The sequence below is a fragment of the Coregonus clupeaformis genome, chromosome 16 (genome assembly GCF_020615455.1).
Source record: "Coregonus clupeaformis isolate EN_2021a chromosome 16, ASM2061545v1, whole genome shotgun sequence".
In the NCBI taxonomy this organism is placed as follows: Eukaryota; Metazoa; Chordata; class Actinopteri; order Salmoniformes; family Salmonidae; genus Coregonus; species Coregonus clupeaformis.
In genome coordinates this window covers 58,043,346-58,062,609 of record NC_059207.1, presented here as the reverse complement: position 1 = coordinate 58,062,609, position 19,264 = coordinate 58,043,346, and the positions used below count along the sequence as shown (strand labels likewise).

Below are 19,264 nucleotides of genomic sequence, written 5' to 3'. Positions count from 1 at the left end.
AGGAAGTTAAAGCTTGGTCGCAAATGGGTCTTCCAAATGGACAATGACCCCAAGCATACTTCCAAAGTTGTGGCAAAATGGCTTAAGGACAACAAAGTCAAGGTATTGGAGTGGCCATCACAAAGCCCTGACCTCAATCCTATAGAAAATGTGTGGGCGGAACTGAAAAAGCGTGTGCGAGCAAGGAGGCCTACAAACCTGACTCAGTTACACCAGCTCTGTCAGGAGGAATGAGCCAAAATTCACCCAAATTATTGTGGGAAGCTTGAGGAAGGCTACCTGAAACGTTTGACCGAAGTTAAACAATTTAAAGGCAATGCTACCAAATACTAATTGAGTGTATGTAAACTTCTGACCCACTGGGAATGTGATGAAAGAAATAAAAGCTGAAATAAATCATTCTCTCTACTATTATTCTGACATTTCACATTCTTAAAATAAAGTGGTGATCCTAACTGACCTAAAACAGGGAATTGTTACTAGGATTAAATATCAGGAATTGTGAAAAACTGAGTTTAAATGTATTTGGCTAAGGTGTATGTAAACTTCTGACTTCAACTGTATATACACCGGATGAATGTATGTTGAAATGTTGTTTTGGGATTAAGTTCATTTTCATGGCAAAGAGGGACTTTGCAATTAATTGCAATTAATCTGATCACTCTTCATAACATTCTGGAGTATATGCAAATTGCCATCATAAAAACTGAGGCAGCAGACTTTGTGAATATTAATATTTGTGTCATTCTCAAAACATTTGACCACGACTGTACATAGGGCAGCAGTCTCTAAGGTGCAGGGCAGAGTACCTGGTGGTAGCCGGCTACTAGCTAGTACCATACACATTCCTAATGCAAGGAGACATGAGGGTTTGCCTAGATTTCACATCAATATGTAGACCAATTTCTGTCCAATCTCTTTGCCACTCCGTCTGTTATTCAGACCGGGAGCCAAATAGAAAATGAAAGATGTTTGTATGGAGTTTATTCCCCCAATCTGTGCAAAACATATGATTAGGGAAGAATATGTAACTTAGTTTGGGATATTATTATCATTCTCCTGCATTAAAGTTTTTGACATTTAAGTGAAACAATTCCACTACATCTGGCTTGAATTAGAAAAGTGTCTACATAATTATATGTTATAACAGATTCTCTGAACAGAATTTTCCGTCCGCATCCCATAGTTTTATTGTGTTGCAGTTGAGTGCTGTTGCATCAATGTAAAACACTACACAGACACAAACGCATAGTGCTTTATAATTATACTGGTGGGAACACGGTTACTCTGGTCTACCCCCCCTGTTTTTGTTCAGTTTGAGCAGTTTAGATCAAGTAGAAAATGTCTGGGACTACTTCATATAACGCCCCCAAGCTATGGGTTATTGAAGCTCTGAGGCCTGAAGATATAGCCTGTTCCCAGATCTGTTTGTGCTTTCAGGCCAAACATGACAATGAGTGACAAGGAGTTGACATGGTAGCACAAACAGATCTGGGACAAGGCTGCTGAAGATATGGAACATGTGAACACTGCTGAAAAGAGTGTGCAGGCCAGTGGGGAATGTAAGGCCACAGTTACTCCAGCTCTTACTCACTATTAAGAAGTGATCTTGGATTCCTTCTTGGAGTTGTGGAGGGAAATGCTCCCATGTGCTCGGGAGTTTGGAGAGTGCTGATGCTAAGCCGTCGTTTTTGGTGGTTTGGTCATGGCAGCAGGATCTAGCCTCGCGGCAGAATGTCCTTGTAAGGGCCTCTTAAAAACACAAGATATCATGTTTTCCACTCAACAAAACTTCCATCATTTGAGTCTTTGGAACAATGTTGAGTTCCATCTTTAAATTTCAATTTGGTGCTATTGCTATAACAATATAACTTTTTTCATTCAGTGTTAGTCAAATAAAATGTATAGTCTTTAACGTAGGTATTTACTGCAGATTTGTGACAGTGAATGCTCTGTAACAGGTAGGAAATCGTGTGAGGTGGAGCGGGGGGTTCAGAAACTGGACTTGACCGGGAAGAGAAGGGTACAGCTGAGAGCTGGGTCAGAGATGAACCTCATCACTGCAGGGAAGAAAGCCAAATGTACTTCCTTCAGACAGTCTCTGGCCTTCTGTACAGAACGGGCACAGGTAAGGCAACTCTACACTGCCACCCACAACCCTGTTATGCTATCCATAGAGGTCTTATCCCTGAAAATATCCAGGGCCCATATTCATAAAGTGTCTTAGAGTAGAAGTGCTGATCTAGGATCTGGTCCCACATGTCCATATAATCTTATTCATTATGATCTAAAATGAAAAACTGATCTTAGATCAGCACTCCTTCTCTGAGAAGCTTTGTGGCACAATGCTGCCACTTGCTGTTCGGAATGCTCAACACAACACTAGTGTGTTAAACTGAAAATACAAAAGGCTTCATAGTGTGACATGGTGTCCAAATAGAATTGGTTGAATTATTAAGGTGACTCGTTAATAAATCATGGGGAAAACGTCAACAAGGAAATGTTTCATCTTCTCTCCAGTTGTAGGTTGGACACATTTTATCCCTTTATTCCATTCTTGTCTAACAGAATGTCTGTGTAAAATGCCTTTCCCGCTCATGTTTGTACAGATGCCTGTGTGTTGATAAGCAATTAGCCTACAGTGCACATAAATAGTCTATCCCCCTCTTTAGATACAATGACCAGAGGACCAGATCAAACATATGGCCCTTGCTATCATTAGCCTCAAATAAATCCTCTTCCTGCAGAGCTTGAAAGGGTTCTTGGGCCGACCAAAGTTGTTTGACATATTGTAAACAAATCCAACTTAACAATACCAATCTGCATATCAAAACTTGGTCCGCTCCAGGCAGAAGAAAAAGGAATCTACTGCTACTACTCTTCTGACCAGTACGTCATTGTATTGGAGTATGTGTTTTATATCCTCTTGGCTGGGTCACTTTGATATTGTGGTGAAGTTGACCCCATGCTCCTGTCAGCATGGGTCTTCTCTAAGGTCTGTGCTCATTTTATTGGCCTTGTCTCCACAGGGTGGGTTCTTCACTCCACTACTGCGAAGGACCGCCTCCGCTAAAAACTCATTGAAAAGAGCCCCCTCCGCCCTATTTATTGAGCATGGCAAGGTGTTTCAGAGAAAGAAGGTACGTTTTGACCTAAATGGTCCGATAATCTTCTAATCATATCAAGACAATTAAATTAAGGAATATACACTACCGTTCAAAAGTTTGGGGTAGTGTATAATGGAATATCTGCATAGGCGTACAGAGGCCCATTATCAGCAACCATCAGTCCTGTGTTCCAATGGCACGTTGTGTTTGCTAATCCAAGTTGATCATTTTAAAAGGCTAATTGATCATTAGAAAACCATTTTGCAATTATGTTAGCACAGCTGAAAACTGTTGTGCTGATTAAAGAAGCAATAAAACTGGCCTGAACTTTTGAACGGTAGTTTAAGTCAAAGGAATATGTCAAGTAAGTATAATTGTTCAATTAAATGTACCATGTGTTCTTTTTTTCTTATTATTTTTGTAGGAGTGGGAGACAAAGGCCTCTACTTAATACTATACTGGTCGTTTCGGTAACAATTATCTTGTATACATTTTCTATCAAACATCTTTGTCATCAGAAATGTCATCCGTCCTGATGATAATACAATACACTATACTTCCGAAATGGCACCCCTTTCCCTATTGAAAAGTAGTGCACTATATAGGGAATAGGGTGCAATTTGGGATGGGCCTTAGATAAACAGGCTTGTTTCTCCATTAAAACAGAGGCATTTAATAAGAGATTCCTGTGAGGGTAATTCAGTTGAAAACCTTGTAAAGCCTGACTCAGGAATTCATGTTTGTCTCTCAGGTGTAACACTTTCATCATTTATTTCTGTCTTTCATTTCTTAAAGCACAGTATGTATTGTCTAATTTGTCTATGTATGTATTCCTATTCATCAGACTTGACTTTACACTGTTTATCACCAATTGAGTTACAATAAATACACAATGTTGAAGTCATGAAAAATACATATACACTACAGTTCAAACGTTTGGGGTCACTTAGAAATGTCCTTGTTTTCGAAAGAAAATAAAAAAATTTGTCCATTAAAATAACAACAAATTTCCAGCTACAATAGCCATTTACAACATTAACAATGTCTACACTGTATTTCTGATCAATTTTATGTTATTTTAATGGACAAAAAAAATGCTGTTCTTTCGAAAACAAGGACATTTCTAAGTGACCCCAAACTTTTGAATGGTAGTGTATATGGATATGAATTGAAGTAATGTTCACCGTATACAGTTCTGTGGTATAATTTAAACATAGTTGTAGATGATATCTTTTATAAAGTGTTTTTACCATGACATTTTTGCTTAGTATCACTGAGATGTTTTACATTTCTGAAATATGTTGTGATACAGTGACATCTATTGTAATGTTGCCATGTTTTTTTTAAGAGAGTCTTTGTGTATTAAATGTTAGGTTGGCCTACTATTTGCTGTAAACTGATAACTGTGGTAATAAAATAGTAATTAAAACACATCTGTATTTGTTCAATAAAGTATTTCTGAGGGGAAATGTTTTGGATAGATATACATTGTGGAAGTGTAGTTGCTTGTTAGTTGACTATCAGATGACTTCATCTAGTAAACTGGTCATGGAAAAAAAAAAAAAACTGTCAACACTGTACATTATGATTCTGCTTAACAATGTGTTGGACATTAAAAAGCCCAGGTAAAAGAAAGTGTGGATTGTCTGGAAAGTCTGGAAATCATCTTCTGATGCTGGCAAGAACAACAACAACATGGGTCAGGACTTCCTAAACACACGCCATTTCGATACAAGTGACCCTAAACATTTTCCTAACCTTAACCTAATTCTCCTAACCTGCTTGAAAAAGTCGTAGCTGTATCTAAGTGGAGTGTTATTAGGGAATCTCGGTCAGGTCAGCTCCATCAAAGATGTTTTATAACTAACCCAACTGCAGCCTGTCGTTTCCAATAGGAGCAAATTAATTATAGTGGGCAGAACAAGCAAGGAGGTGGGCAGAGCCAAGCACGAGAGCGAGATCCTGTTGGCGTGTTCTAGAATGTATTTGCATATTTCCGTTAGGGAACGCCTACTCTGAAGTGTGCTTGTGCAATAACTCAATTCGCCCTTGCACTCCTTCTAAAGAATGCATAAGTGTTTAAACTTTGGCAAAGGGTCAAGTCTACAAAACTTTGTCCATTCTGTTCGTTACAGATTTTAGTTTTGGGAAGAGAACTGTATTGATATCAAATGTTTCATCGGAGATAAAATGAGCAGAATATCGGCCAAAATCCATCTCGCTCCATCTTCTCCCACTGGCCGCCACTGGGCTTCCTCTCATCACCTTATTTGGTGGTGAGTGGAAACGCCAACCGGATGCTTCAGATTTATACATCTGGTGAAACATCTGACTAGTTGTTCTATCTGTGGCTATATCGTATTTGGAGCTAGCAAGCTGTTTGCAAACGGAAAAATGTTGACCATATTTTGTAAAACTTTTTATTAGTTCGACGAAAATAATGGAAATGTTCAGTAAACTGACAAATCTCTTTCAACAGGCGTTGGAGACAGTAAGTAATGGTTGTTGACAAGCCCTTTTTGTACTCTACTTCCTGGATTTAGCTAGCTAGGTAGATACTGTTTGATGCAAGCTAATTGGCTAGCAGCTAGCTAACTTTACCGCTGACTTTGGCCCATATAAAGTTAGCCAACGGCTAAAAAAGTTAGCTAGCGGTTAAAAGTTGACTATTTGTAGGCCTTACATTAGTTGAATGATGCGCCAAAAATGTGTCTGTCATCTGTACGAAAAGTCGGAAAAAGAGCAATCCTGCAACAAGTTGCAACCTAACCCAACGCGTTACCTAGCTAGCCAAGTAGTCAAAACTAGCTAGCAAGATGGTGACAACCTATTTAGATTAATTTATTTGGTGTAATATGCTTATTGAATAATGCCAATGTTATTATAAAGTTTTATGTGGATTTGTTAATTATTCTGACAATTATCTAACGTTAGCTTCCTACCTAGCTACAACATATACCATGGCGTCTGAAATGTTTGTTGATAAAGATGTCCAGCTAGCCCATAGAGAGAGATAGAGGACTCATCTTTGTATCTGTGACATAATAGCGTCTGTGAAAGCATTGGCAGCGCCATTGAGGCCATCTCCATTTTGAAGTAGGCAATTTTCTTCTTCACGATTGGCTGATCCCTCCTGATGACCCGGTAGGACATGACTCCAACAGGGTCACCAGGAGAGATCAGCCAATGAAGTTGGAAGTACCACACAGTTAACTACAATAAAATGGTAGAAGCCCTCAATGGCGTTGGTAATGCTAATATAGCCTTTTGGCCACTAGAGGCCTCTAACATTCTCTATGGAGTAGTCTGACCTGACTCCATATTTACTCAAGTGGAAGCCCACAGGCATATGAAACCACATTCCATCATTGGGCAACTTTCTTGGGGGATGGGGAGAGTGATAAGCTGATACAAGATAGGAGGAAACGCAACTCTGATTAATGGCACATGTTTTATGCTGGATAGGACATAATTGTTTAGGCCCACATTCTTTGAGCTGAATCATCTCATGTTTCCATTCTTCCATTTTCTAGAGGGAGCCATCAGTAAATTTATTGGACTCTTTTGTGGAGCACTGGAAAGGGATAACCAATTATTACATTGAAACTACTGGTAAGATTGAGACACTGCTGAAATGTTGAAATTAAGAATCTGTTGAATACCCCGGATGTGCCTCCAAGTGACCTTGGCCTGAGTTACATTGCGAACTAACTTGTCGGCAGTAGGACATGTCTATTTCCTTTTAATACTGCTGTCATATTCGGCATGTGTTCATATTGGCCTATGTTGAGAGTGCGTTCAACTGTGATGGTTTTCCAGATGAAACGAGGCCTGTAAAGCAGACAGACATCCCATGGCGATTGAAGCAAATGCTGGATATCTTAGTTTACGAAGAGGGCCAACAGGGGCTGGAGGAGACGGGCCCTTGTATGGAGTACCTCCTACAGCACAAACTGCTGGAGACCCTCTGCACCCTAGGCAAAGCACAGGTACCACACTCACACAGCAGGTGAGATGTTGTCATGTGTGGTACGTTTTGATAACCCTCTCTTCGACACTGATCTCTTCCTCCTGCCAGTACCCCCCAGGAATGAACCAGCAGGTCCTGGTGTTCTTCTCCAAAATCCTGGTACAAATCCAAAAGCCAATGCTTCACATTATCAATGTGTATAGGCCAGTGCAGGTAAGGAGTCATTCATTCTGGTTATTGTTAATCACTTTGTTGTTGTCTATGGCTGTTGGAAATTTGATATACAGTGCATTCGGAAAGTATTCAGACCCCTTGACTTTTTCCATATTTTGTTACATTACAGCCTTATTCTAAAATTGATTAAATAATTTCCCCCCTTCAATCTACACACAATACCCCATAATGACAAAGCGAAAACAGGTTTTTAGAAGTGTTTGCAAATGTATAAATAAAAACGGCTACCTTATTTACATAATTATTCAGACCCTTTGCTAAGAGACTCAAAATTGAGCTCAGGTGCATCCTGTTTCCATTTATCATCCTTGAGATGTTTATACACCTTGATTGGAGTCCACCTATGGTCAATTCAATTGATTGAACATTATTTGGAAAGGCACACACCTGTCTATATAAGGTCCCACAGTTGACAGTGCATGTCAGAGCAAAAACCAAGCCATGAGGTCGAAGGAATTGTCCGTAGAGCTCCGAGACAGAATTGTGTCAAGGCACAGATCTGGGGAAGGGTACCAAAAAATGTATGCAGCATTGAAGGTCCCCAAAAACACAGTGGCCTCCATCCTTGTTAAATGGAATACGTTTTGAAGCGCCAAGACTCTTCCTAGAGCTGGCCGCCTGGCCAAACTGAGCAATTGTGGGAGAAGGGCCTTGGTCAGGGAGGTTACCAAGAACCTGATGGTCACTCTGACAGACCTCCAGAGTTCCTCTGTGGAGATGGGAGAACCTTCCAGAAGGACAACCATCTCTGCAGCACTCCGCCAATCAGGTCTTTATGGTAGAGTGGCCAGACAGAAGCCACTCCTCAGTAAAAGGCACATGACAGCCTGCTTGGAGTTTGCCAAAAGGCACCTTAAGGACTCTCAGACCATGAGAAACAAGATTCTCTGGTCTGATGAAACCAAGATTGAACTCTTTGCCCTGAATGCAAAGCGTCACATCTGGAGGAAAGCTGGCACCATCCCTACGGTGAAGCATGGTGGTGACAGCATCATGCTGTGGGGATTTTTTTCTGCGGCAGGGACTGGGAGACTAGTCAGGATCGAGGGAAAGATGAACGGAGCAAAGTACAGAGAGATCCTTGATGAAAACCTGCTCCAGAGCGCTCAGGACCTCAGACTGGGGTGAAGGTTCACCTTCCAACAGGACAATGACCCTAAGCACACAGCCAAGCCAACGCAGGAGTGGCTTCGGGACAAGTCTCTGAATGTCCTTGAGTGGCCCAGCCAGAGCCCGGACTTGAACATCTCTGGAGAGACCTGAAAATAGCTGTGCAGCGACGCTCCCCCTCCAACCTGACAGAGCTTGAGAGGATCTGCAGAGAAGAATGGGAGAAACTCCCCAAATACAGGTGTGCCAAGCTTGTAGAAGACTCAAGGCTGTAATCGCTGCCAAAGGTGCTTTATATATTATTATTTTTCTTCTAAAAACCTATTTTTGCTTTGTCATTATGGGGTATTGTGTGTAGATTCATGAGAGAAAAACAAATTAATCAATTTTAGAATAAGGCTGTAACGTAACAAAATGTGGGAAAAGTATATTTTTCCGAATGCACTGTATTTGTCCCTCAGTAGGCCTAACTGTCACTTGTATGTATGTGCATGCATACATTAATGTCAATATTTTACCAAAAAAGTGAAATACTATTATCTATCGTGGTCTCTTTACCAAGATAAAGTGATATTTAAAATGTGCTTTCCTTAACAGTAAACTTGTCCTCCCAAAATTCCTGACATTGCTCTCAACAGAAGCTGGTTCGTCTGTGTGGTCTTCTGGGATCGCAGACTGAGAAAGAGGAGGCTCAGTTTCTGTTTGTCGTTTGCTCCAGGGTGAAACAAGATCCGTATGTTCTCAACTACATTTTAGAGGTACTTTAAAATTCAACCTTTTGATTTGGTCGTGCATTTTCAAGCACTAAACGTGTAGGCAATGGGCATACTGAATAGTAGTACTAATGGTAGTAGTTTTAAAATTAAAACTAGTGGTAGTCGTACTTTATTAGCACGTCATTAGTTTGACCGTAGTTGACTATGTAGTTGATTTCCGTGCATCATCCGAAGTAAGTCATGTCAACGTATGATTTATGTTTTTTTTTTAAACTGTTTTACCTGTCATGCAGATTAAAAAGGAAAATCTCTTCAAGAGGTCTATTTCTTCCTCTGAGGATACAGAAAACGGGAGAAGTGAAGAGGCTGTGCCTTCCAGTAACCCCACAGCCTCAAACCCTGCCTCCACCTCCAGTCCTCAACAGCACTCACCCACTGACTCTCCCTCCACTATTTTCCCAGCCAATGCAGGCCTCATCCATGTCTTGGTCCACTTGAGCAGAAGCCAGGTGTGTTCAGCCAGGACTACTTTACAAACCAATACATAATTCATGCATTTGAAATGAACATCAAGTTATCAATAATTTGCCACATTTTTCTTTGTCTCCTTGTTCAGAAAAAAGTTGCACTGAAAGCCTTTGAGAGCTTGCTGCTCCTCGTCAGCCTACCAAAGGAAGATACTGCAGTGTGCCTGGCTGAAAGCACCCCACTGTGTCAGCTACTGGCTGAGCGGTTGTGTGAGCTCTACAGCCAGCTCCCGGCCACGCTGGAAGCTGCAGACATCCACAGTTTCCCCCAGACCCACTGGAGGTGAGCTTAGTGGCCCAGAGCATGTAGGAGCCCTTACCGGTGAACGATGTACTGAAAACTCAATATAGTCATGATTCTACAAGCCTCTCGTTCACGCCATTCACCACAAGGGGCTTATTGGCGCTGTCATTTGTGACACTTGTAAAAGTGTGCTTTAAACAATGTACATTTGGCATACAAATAAGATTATTTCTTGGTACATTTGAAACGAGGTCTAGTTGTGGCCGCAACCTATGGAACGCCATTTGGGTCTTAGCGTGTCAAAAAAGATACACGTCAATTAAGCTTGTTGACCAATCAGCACCTGAATATGACTGCACGTCACATAATTTAACACGTTCATTAATTTTTTACGTAGTTATTACACACAGATTACACTCTCACTCGTATTTCATATGTCACAGTGATTCACCAATACGTATGCTATGATGCTGGTAAAGTTGTCTTGAGCGCAGACACACTTCAAAGCTCTGGGACAGTGCTGGTCATAAAAAAGCTAGCTAGCTGATGGATGCAAACAATGTTCTTCCCCCAAAACATAGCAAAACGACTGTGTCAGTAGCTATAGTTAACTAACTATCTAGCTAGCTAGGTGTCATCTAAAATACCCCTAATTTTATAAAACAGTTCTTATTTGATTAATGATGGTCAGACCCACCTATGTGAAGCTAGACACAATAAGGATAAGCCACAATTTGCGGTTCGCCTTCAAAATAAAAGTATCTCATTGAAAGTGATCCAAATGAATACAAATAGTGCCATAATTGAATAGATCATGCTATATGAGGTTGGAATGTTATATAAATCCAACAAAAGACAATTTGTTAATTTGATTAATCTGTTTCAATCAGACTGTGGATGTATTAGACTTTAGAATTGCATTGGAATCCTCTGTAGCTCAATTGGTAGAGCATGGCGCTTGTAACGCCAGGGTAGTGGGTTCCATCCCCGGGACCACCCATACATAAAAATGTATGCACACATGACTGTAAGTCGCTTTGGAAAAAAGCGTCTGCTAAATGGCATATTATTATTATTATACTTATTTCACTGTACAGCCTTACCTATGGATTGTGGCTCAATGACATGGGGTATCAGTCTACTCCGTGACACCCAGAGAACGTTAGCGTCGTAGCTCTTATTGCGGGACTCTGAAACCACTGTGAAATTAGCCACATTTATTGTACCAGTCAACCTACTATGTGTATTGAACACTATTCCAGAGGAAAAACAATACAATGTGGATGGTTTGGAGTCTGATAACTCTGAGGAGGACTTTGGGAAAAAAGCACTTTGGTACTGAGTAGACTGATACCCTGTTTCATTGATCCCAAATCCTTAGGTAAGGCTGTACAGTGCAATATGAATGTCAATACACACAATAGGCTGACTGGGGAGGTGATTTCCCTAAGCCAAAGTCCTGCAATAAGAGCTACATCGCTAATATTTGCGTAAACTCTTCACAATTGTGTTCTGTGGGTGTCACTGAGTAGACTGATACCCCATTTCATTGCTCCACATTCCAACATTGTTTAACATTATCTAGTCTAAATATGGCATGATTTCACCAATAGTAACCATTTGCGGCACTTTCAAAGGGGACTTTTATTTTGAAGGCGAACCGCACATTCCACTATTGTGGCTCATCCTTATTGTGACTAACTTCACAACACAACCCGGTCCGGTCAAGCCTCACTGAAGCTAGCTGGCAGTTTATAACGTTAGCTTTGGGCAACAGGGTTAAATAGCTGGCTAGCTAGGTACTTTCATTAACTGAAGTGCGATTTCCATAGGAGAATAACAAGTGGCTACCTAGCTAATACTTACTGATAAGTTGCGTCAATTCAAATCTGGTATAGGAACAAAAAGAGGTCAATAAACGTCTTCTAAAATAGACTAGTATTTTAATTAATGCAAAACGCTTCAATGGTAAATATGATGTTCGTATATACGGGTCCACTGAAATACCACGCAGGGCAGACAGAGAACTGAGCCATTGTTATAAGTTCTTCTTTAAATACTCTGACAGAGATAGTTCCTGCTCCAAGCAGGCCTATCAGAGTAGAGACTGAGCGTGGTTTAGACTTACTCAGCCTATCGTTGGCGCACAGGCTGGTCCCAGCCCCTTGGCGCTTCACTGTTGCCAGGCATTAGTTGTTATCTCCACAACTTGTCTCGAGTCAGCAACCTCCGACATCTTTGTAGCAGAACACATGTCCTTGAGCGGTTTAACAAAGAGGCAGTGTGTGTGTGTGTCTGTGTGAATCACAAGTCTGTCTCAGCCTACCCCCTAACTGTTCCCCACATTAATCACAGCTTGTTATATTAAACAATCTATATCAGTACAGTACAAACCTATTATGTTTAATCATTAATGCTTTCTTATTAAGCTAACAGCACATCTAAAATATAAGAGAATAATTTCCCACATTACTCACATGGATTCCTAAATCATTGCTAAGAATATTGAAAATGACTGCAGTTTGTAATGGTCATTGTTTACAGGCTGCTTGCATTGGTGGGTACCACGCTAAAGCTAGCTAACTATAGCTACTGACACAGTCGTTTTGCTATGTTTTGGGGAAGAACATTGTTTGCATCCATCAGCTAGCTAGCTTTTTTATGACCAGCACTGTCCCAGAGCTTTGAAGTGCGTCTGCGCTCAAGACAACTTTACCAGCATCATAGCATACGAATTGGTGAATCGCTGTGACATATGAAATACGAGTGAGAGTGTAATCTGTGTAATAACTATGTACAAAATTAATAAAGGTGTTAAATTATTATGTGACGTGCAGTCATATTCAGGTGCTGAAAATTTGCTTAATTGATGTGTCAAACAGCGTTATTTGACGTGTATCTTTTTTGACACGCTAAGACCCAAATGGCGTTCCATAGTTTGAAGCTGTTGTACAAAACCGGAAGTGAAAGACTCAAAAACGAAACTTAAGAACAGAAAGCATGGAAATGGCCCATATAGAACAGATCTACCGCTTCTAAGACTTTCTTTCAATGAGAATGACAGATCTATAACACACATGACATTTGCATGAATTAGCATATAATACCCTCCAACAATAATTGTAACTCTTGAAACGTCCAAGCTAGACACCAAACCGACTTTCACATGTTCAAGCTATCCTACCAATAAATCAGTATTTTCATCTACCTACTTTTTCAACTATAACCAGTCACCAACATTACTATTACTAGTTATTTCAAAACCATACATACTCAAAACAAGCTAGCAAGCACAGCACATTTTCTTCAGGAAATGTACGTTTTCAGTGATCACTGTTAGCCTAAAGAGTTTATTTATTAGATAGAACTACAGCTAGCTATCAGTATGTCTACATACAAACCTATTCTACATAGTTCTTCAACTACCACAAAAATACTTTTAAAGAGCTGTCATCAGTAGATGCACCATCATATTTCTCTCACCAAATAATAGCCTAAAACGTTCTACTAATTAAATCATCATTCAACTAAAATCAAACTTAATTTACACTGTAAATTTAATTTACAAAAGTAAATTGTGCATCTGAAACCCACAGCATGAATGATTCAGAGTTGCTTTGTTTTCCTAAGTGTTGTCCACATGATACTGTCTTTTATTCCCATCTTCTGACAGATCACTTTGTCCTGTCTTTCTTCTTTCAGTTTTCACATGCAACAACTGTAGTTTAGAAATGTTTGTGATCTAACTTCCCCAAAATCCAAAGTAATATGGTTGATATAGTAGTCTATCAAAGTAATCAGACCAATTATTATTTTACAAAATTTAACTTTGACTGTATGTAACTGCTTTGCTTTAAATAGTAAAGTAACACTTTTTTTAAACATCTTCCATTACCACAAAAATACTTAGAGCTAAAGCAAGCCCCACAACTTTACTTTTACAGTTACCATCAAGTTTTGATTTGGTAATGGACCTGATGTTTTGTGCAGTGCTCCATTCTCTCAGAACAGTATGCAGGAAAGCCAGTCGTTTCCTGGTAGTGAGCACATGGAGAGGTTTTTCTCTTGGCTGGACTTCCTTGACCATCTGATGAGAGAGGCACCAAAGGTAAAAAAGCAGAAATACTTGACCAAGCTTGACCATGAATTGAGTTTCCACCAAGAGAGGATCTCAAGTGCAGTATATTTGCTGTTTTTGTAGATCCTCGCTGTGAAATTGGCCAAAGAAATTCACCATTGCTGGCTTGTCGGTGTTCTGCAGCCTGAGCTGCTCCAAATGTAAGTGACCCCCACCTACATTTTCTCCAATGGGGTTTTATACATATATAGTGCATTTGGAAAGTATTCAGACCCCTTGACTTTTTCCACATTATGTTACAGCCTTATTCTAAAATGGATTACATTGTCCCCCCCCCCCCCTCAATCTACACACAATACCCCATCATGATAAAGCAAAAACTGGTTTTTAGATCCCCCCCCCCCCAAATGTATTCAAAAAAAAAAACTTTTACATAACTATTCAGACCCTTTACTCAATACTTTAAAGCACCTTTGGCAGTGATTACAGCCTCGAGTCTTCTTGGGTATGACGCTACAAGCTTAGCACACCTGTAACTTAACAAAATGTGGAAAAAGTCAAGGGATCTGAATACTTTCCAAATGCACTGCACCTAGGGACTATTATTGACCAGTGGTTTGTGTTTTAGGTCCGAGATGGGCGTGCTGGTGAACACGGCGCTGCTGTGCTGCTCGGTGCGTCACATCCAATCCCCTGCCATGTTGGAAGAGCTGGTCTCGTTCCTCCTGGGCAGACACACACAGAGCGAGCAGCGCTTGGACACAGAGAGTCATGTGCTGCGATATCAACTTATCGAGCACTGTGACCACATCTCCGATGAGGTAAGCCCAAGGTGCTGCTACTGTAGCCCTCAGTAAAGACTGAACATGAGCGAAGACGAGACACAACTGGAGTTCACATCTCTCATGTTGCTACCATGACTATAGTTAAGCTATTTGTATTCCCTTAGTGTTGTAAGCCAAAAGAAGACTAACTAAGGAAGTACCAGCGTTAGTGCTGGTTACAGCTGGTGACGTGCTGTACTTTCTCTCTGCCTGCTAGATCAGTATCACTACTCTGCTCCTGTTTGAGGAGCTCCTACAGAAGCCCCACAGGGACATTCTCTTCAACCTGGTCCTGAGGAACCTGGAGAACCGCTGCTACGTGACACACGCTCTGGGGGGAGGGGATGACAGCAGGCATTTCACCGACACCGATCCCGTGGAGGAGAACGAGTGAGTTAACTCATCCAGAGGTAGAGCTCCAATGGACAGCTCTGTAGGGGCTAATAAAAATCAAGGTTGTTGCGAGCGCCTGACACACAGGGGTGAATTGCTTAGTTAATCATGACTATGACTAGTTCGTGACCGACCAAATGGAGTCAGCAATACCATTCAGGAATGGCTTCTACATTATATATGTTTGTGTTCCACCTGAACAGAGAACTAGAGGAGGACCCTTTCTTCACAGACATGTACGGCGTGGATGAATTCAACAGCTCAGAGCAGCTTCTGCCTCGACCCCAGCTCATGAGAGAACCTCGCTGCAGTGGGCAAACTCAAGCAGCGGACATTGTAAACAGGTGCCGTTAACCACAGAATGAAATAGAACACTAATACATTTCTCTATGCAGTTAACTTTATTACAGATGGTTAATTATTGAGTCTAGGCACAACATTCATCCCATCATTCAAGTCATAGAAGAGAAATTTGATCAGACATCTCTCATGAAGGAACTACTTTTAAAATTTTAGCAGCATCTAAAACTCGCTTTACGGTTTTTAAACTTTACACTGTTGTTTTGTTTAGCAGTTTTCTGTGTTTGGTCCCTCAAGAAGCAAAAACCTCTCAACATGTCCAAGGTGCCCGATATGAAACGTATGTCCATGACGCTCATGAGCAGGTGAGCGGAGAACTTAAAGCAGTGAAAGTCATTGCCAAGAGTAACATAACAGTGCATAAATTGAGGTCTTAGATCTGATGCATTACATTTGCATTTTTATTTTTAACATCTAGTTTAAAGAGTGCACTACACTGTTGCTCGATTGGGATTGGCCGGAGTCCCTCAAACCAACCGAGTCGTCTGTATCCAGTTCTGACTTCTTCGAAGGCCACTTCCTCAAAGTCCTGTTTGATAGAATAGGCCGGATCCTTGAGCAGGTAGCCTTAAAGGGATATATTTTAGTATTTTGTTCATTAGTCCACTGTTAATACAATCCCAAAATGTTAAACATAAACATCCCCTCACTTGTGACGTGTCTCTCTCTTAGCCCTATGAGCTGAACCTCCAGGTGACATCGGTGTTGTCCAGGCTGGCCGTGTTCCCTCACCCCCACCTCCATGAGTACCTGCTGGACCCCTACATCATCCTGGCCCCTGGAGCCCGCTCCCTGTTCTCTGTGCTCATCAGGGTGGGTGACCTCTACACTCACCTCCTTCCTCATCTTTATTTGAGGTTTTAGACTTCCAGCCATGTTCCTGATTCGTTTCCGTTTGAACACTACAAATACTGTACCCAGCTACAACTCCCACATTCCACAGTGGATTGTTTTCACAAATGCATTCCTAATTGTGTTTCTCCTGGTTTGACAGGTGATAGGAGAACTGATGCAGAGGATCCAGCTGATCCCAAACTTCAAAGAGAAGCTTGTGCATGTCCGAAGGCAGCTGATGGGCCTGGATGGGGAGTCTGGGTAAGTGCCATAGAGAAACATACAGTGCATTCAGAAAGTATTCAGACCCCTTGACTTTTGCCACATTTTGTTACAGCTTTATTCTCAAATTGATTAAATTAAATGTTTCCCCTCAATCTACACCCCATAATGACAAAGCAAAAACAGGTTTTTAGAAATTTCAGCAAATTTATTTAAAAATATATATATCACATTTACGTAAGTATTCAGACCCTTTACTCAGTACTTTGTTGAAGCAGCGATTACAGCCTTGAGTCTTCTTGGGTATGACGCTACAAGCTTGGCATACCTGTATTTGGGGAGTTTCTCCCATTCTTCTCTGCAGATCCTCTCAAGCTCTGTCAGGTTGGATGGGGAGCATCGCTGCATAGCTATTTTCAGGTCTCTCCAGAGATGTTCGATCGGGTTCAAGTCCGGGCTCTGGCTGGGCCACTCAAGGACATTCAGAGACTTGTCCCGAAGCCACTCCTGCGTTGTCTTTGCTGTGTGCTTAGGGTTGTTGTCCTGTTGGAAGGTGAACCTTCGCCCCAGTCTGAGGTCCTGAGCACTCTGGAGCAGGTTATGATTAAGGATCTCTCTGTACTTTGCTCTGTTCATCTTTCCCTCGATCCTGACTAATCTCCCTGCAGCTGAAAAACATCCCCACAGCATGATGCTGCCACCACGATGGTTCACCGTAGGGATGGTATTGGCCAGGTGATGAGCGGTGCCTGGTTTCTTCGACGTGATGCTTGGCATTCAGGCCAAATAGTTCAATCTTGGTTACATCAAACCAGAGAATCTTGTTTCTAATGGTCTGAGAGTCCTTTAGGTGCCTTTTGGCTAACGCTAAGCCGGCTGTCATGTGCCTTTTTACTGAGGAGTGGCTTCCGTCTGGCCACTCTACCATAAAGGCCTGATTTGGTGGAGTGCTGCAGAGATGGTTGTCCTTCTGGAAGGTTCTCCCATCTCCACAGAGGAATTCTGGAGCTCTGTCAGAGTGACCATTGGGTTCTTGATCACCTCCCTGACCAAGGCCCTTCTCCCCCGATTGCTCAGTTTGGCCGGACGGCCAGCTCGAGGAAGAGTCTTGGTGGTTCCAAACTTCTTCCATTTTAAGAATGATGGAGGCCACTGTTTTCCTGGGGACCTTCAATGCTGAAGAAATGTTTTGGTACCCTTCTCCAGATTTGTTCCTCGACACAATCCTATCTCAAATTCCTTCAACCTCATGGCTTGGTTTTTGCTCTGACATGCACTGTCAACTGTGGGACCTTATATAGACAGGTGTGTGCCTTTCCAAATCATGTCCAATCAATTGAATTTACCACAGGTGGACTCCAATCAAGTTGTAGAAACATATCAAGGATGATCAATGGAAACAGGATGCACCTGAGCTCAATTTCTAGTCTCATAGCAAAGGGTCTGAATACTTATGTAAATAAGTTATTTCAGTGAAGAAGAAACAAATATTTACAAACATGTCTAAACCTGTTTTCGCTTTGTCATTATGGGTTATTTTGTGTAGATTGATTAAATAAAATAAAAATCCTCAATTTTAGAATAAGGCTGTAACGTAACAAAATGTGGAAAAAGTGAAGGTCTGAATACTTTCCGAATGCACTGTATATATTAGTTTAAATTAATTATGTGGTAACTGGTAAGTGTGTGCACCCTGAACGTAATGGTCAGTGATGTAGTGGTAAAAAGATAGGTGGGTAAACGCTGATCACCCAGCTCGCTGAATAAAGTTCTCTATATTTTCAATGCAATATGTGTGTAAATGGCCCTCCACTACACCAATGGTAGTAATACAATACATGTGGTCATCTTAATTAGAGGAACCACCCTCTGAGAAGCAGACTGAGGAAATTACAATTGTTTTGTGTGGATCTTGCCTCCCCAGAGTGGATCACATGCCCCTGCTTAAGGGAGTGATCATCCTAGAGGAGTTCTGTAAGGAGCTGGCGGCCATTGCCTTTGTCAAACTTCCCGACAACAACACAAACTTGTCGAACACTGACACCTTGTGAATCCTTGAACGGAACAGAAGATGGACGACACCAGTCAAACAGCTGCTTACTTGCGTTGGTTGCACAAGTAAACTAGGCCATAGATGACAGGAGGTACAAGGACAATGAGATTGATAAAGATAAAGCATTGGTACTTGCGAGAATAGAAAATGTGTAAGAGTCATTGCACAGTCATCTCCATTTTTAAGTTTATTGTAAATGCTGAAATGTTTAGCTTATTTTGTTGGGTTTAATCTTATGTTACGTAATGACTATGCAAACTATTTAATATCTTAAGCAAATTATTATTACACCTGGAAATAATGTATGCAGTCGGTCAAAAATCTATGTAAAAGGTTGCGTTCCATCTTGTCTTTGTAACAGTTGCTATAGGCCAGGGGTGTCAAACTCATTTTAACTCAGGGGCCACATGGAGGAAAATCTATTCCCAAGTGGGCCGGACCGGTAAAATCATGGTATATATAACTTAAAAACAACAACTTCAGATTGTTTTCTTTGTTTTAATACGATCAACATAAAACATAAAGCTGGAGCCTGAGGACAGTGTGTCCAAAATAGTACAAGCACAACATCACTATTAATCATAAAACACCA

At 41.1% G+C, this 19,264-nt stretch overlaps 2 protein-coding genes across 4 annotated transcripts in view; both read left to right on the top strand.

Moving 5' to 3' along the window:
• Positions 1 to 4,080, top strand: part of si:dkey-220o5.5 (actin filament-associated protein 1-like 2) — a 113,764-nt gene extending 109,684 nt beyond the window's left edge. For both annotated transcript variants that reach the window (XM_045225805.1, XM_041900569.2), the window contains 3 exons: positions 1,962 to 2,128; positions 3,030 to 3,140; positions 3,532 to 4,080. In XM_045225805.1, coding sequence (XP_045081740.1) covers positions 1,962 to 2,128; positions 3,030 to 3,140; positions 3,532 to 3,558 — 305 coding nt within the window. In that variant the 3' untranslated portion in view covers positions 3,559 to 4,080. The remainder of the gene's footprint in view (positions 1 to 1,961; positions 2,129 to 3,029; positions 3,141 to 3,531) is intronic.
• Positions 4,081 to 5,410: 1,330 nt separating this feature from the next.
• Positions 5,411 to 18,973, top strand: fhip2b (FHF complex subunit HOOK interacting protein 2B). 2 transcript variants are annotated; one of them, XM_041900570.2, is made up of 17 exons: positions 5,411 to 5,598; positions 6,641 to 6,719; positions 6,927 to 7,096; positions 7,186 to 7,290; positions 9,060 to 9,179; positions 9,431 to 9,646; positions 9,754 to 9,947; positions 13,899 to 14,016; positions 14,110 to 14,186; positions 14,615 to 14,807; positions 15,028 to 15,200; positions 15,407 to 15,547; positions 15,775 to 15,868; positions 15,982 to 16,125; positions 16,236 to 16,376; positions 16,558 to 16,658; positions 18,544 to 18,973. In XM_041900570.2, the coding sequence occupies exons 1-17, from the start codon at positions 5,548 to 5,550 to the stop codon at positions 18,668 to 18,670; spliced, it is 2,244 nt and encodes a 747-aa protein (XP_041756504.2). In that variant the 5' UTR covers positions 5,411 to 5,547; the 3' UTR covers positions 18,671 to 18,973. The 2 variants fall into 2 exon arrangements, with proteins under 2 accessions (XP_041756504.2, XP_041756505.2); XM_041900571.2 differs by having other exon boundaries at positions 5,412 to 5,598; positions 15,778 to 15,868.
• Positions 18,974 to 19,264: the final 291 nt, after the last annotated feature.

Coding starts and splice junctions, on each gene's coding strand:
- fhip2b (XM_041900570.2), top strand. CDS start 5,548: ATGGAAATGTTCAGTAAACTGACAAATCTCTTTCAACAGGCGTTGGAG. Junction 9,647..9,753: donor TCCACTTGAGCAGAAGCCAG/GTGTGTTCAGCC, acceptor CTCCTTGTTCAG/AAAAAAGTTGCACTGAAAGC. Junction 15,201..15,406: donor GATCCCGTGGAGGAGAACGA/GTGAGTTAACTC, acceptor CCACCTGAACAG/AGAACTAGAGGAGGACCCTT.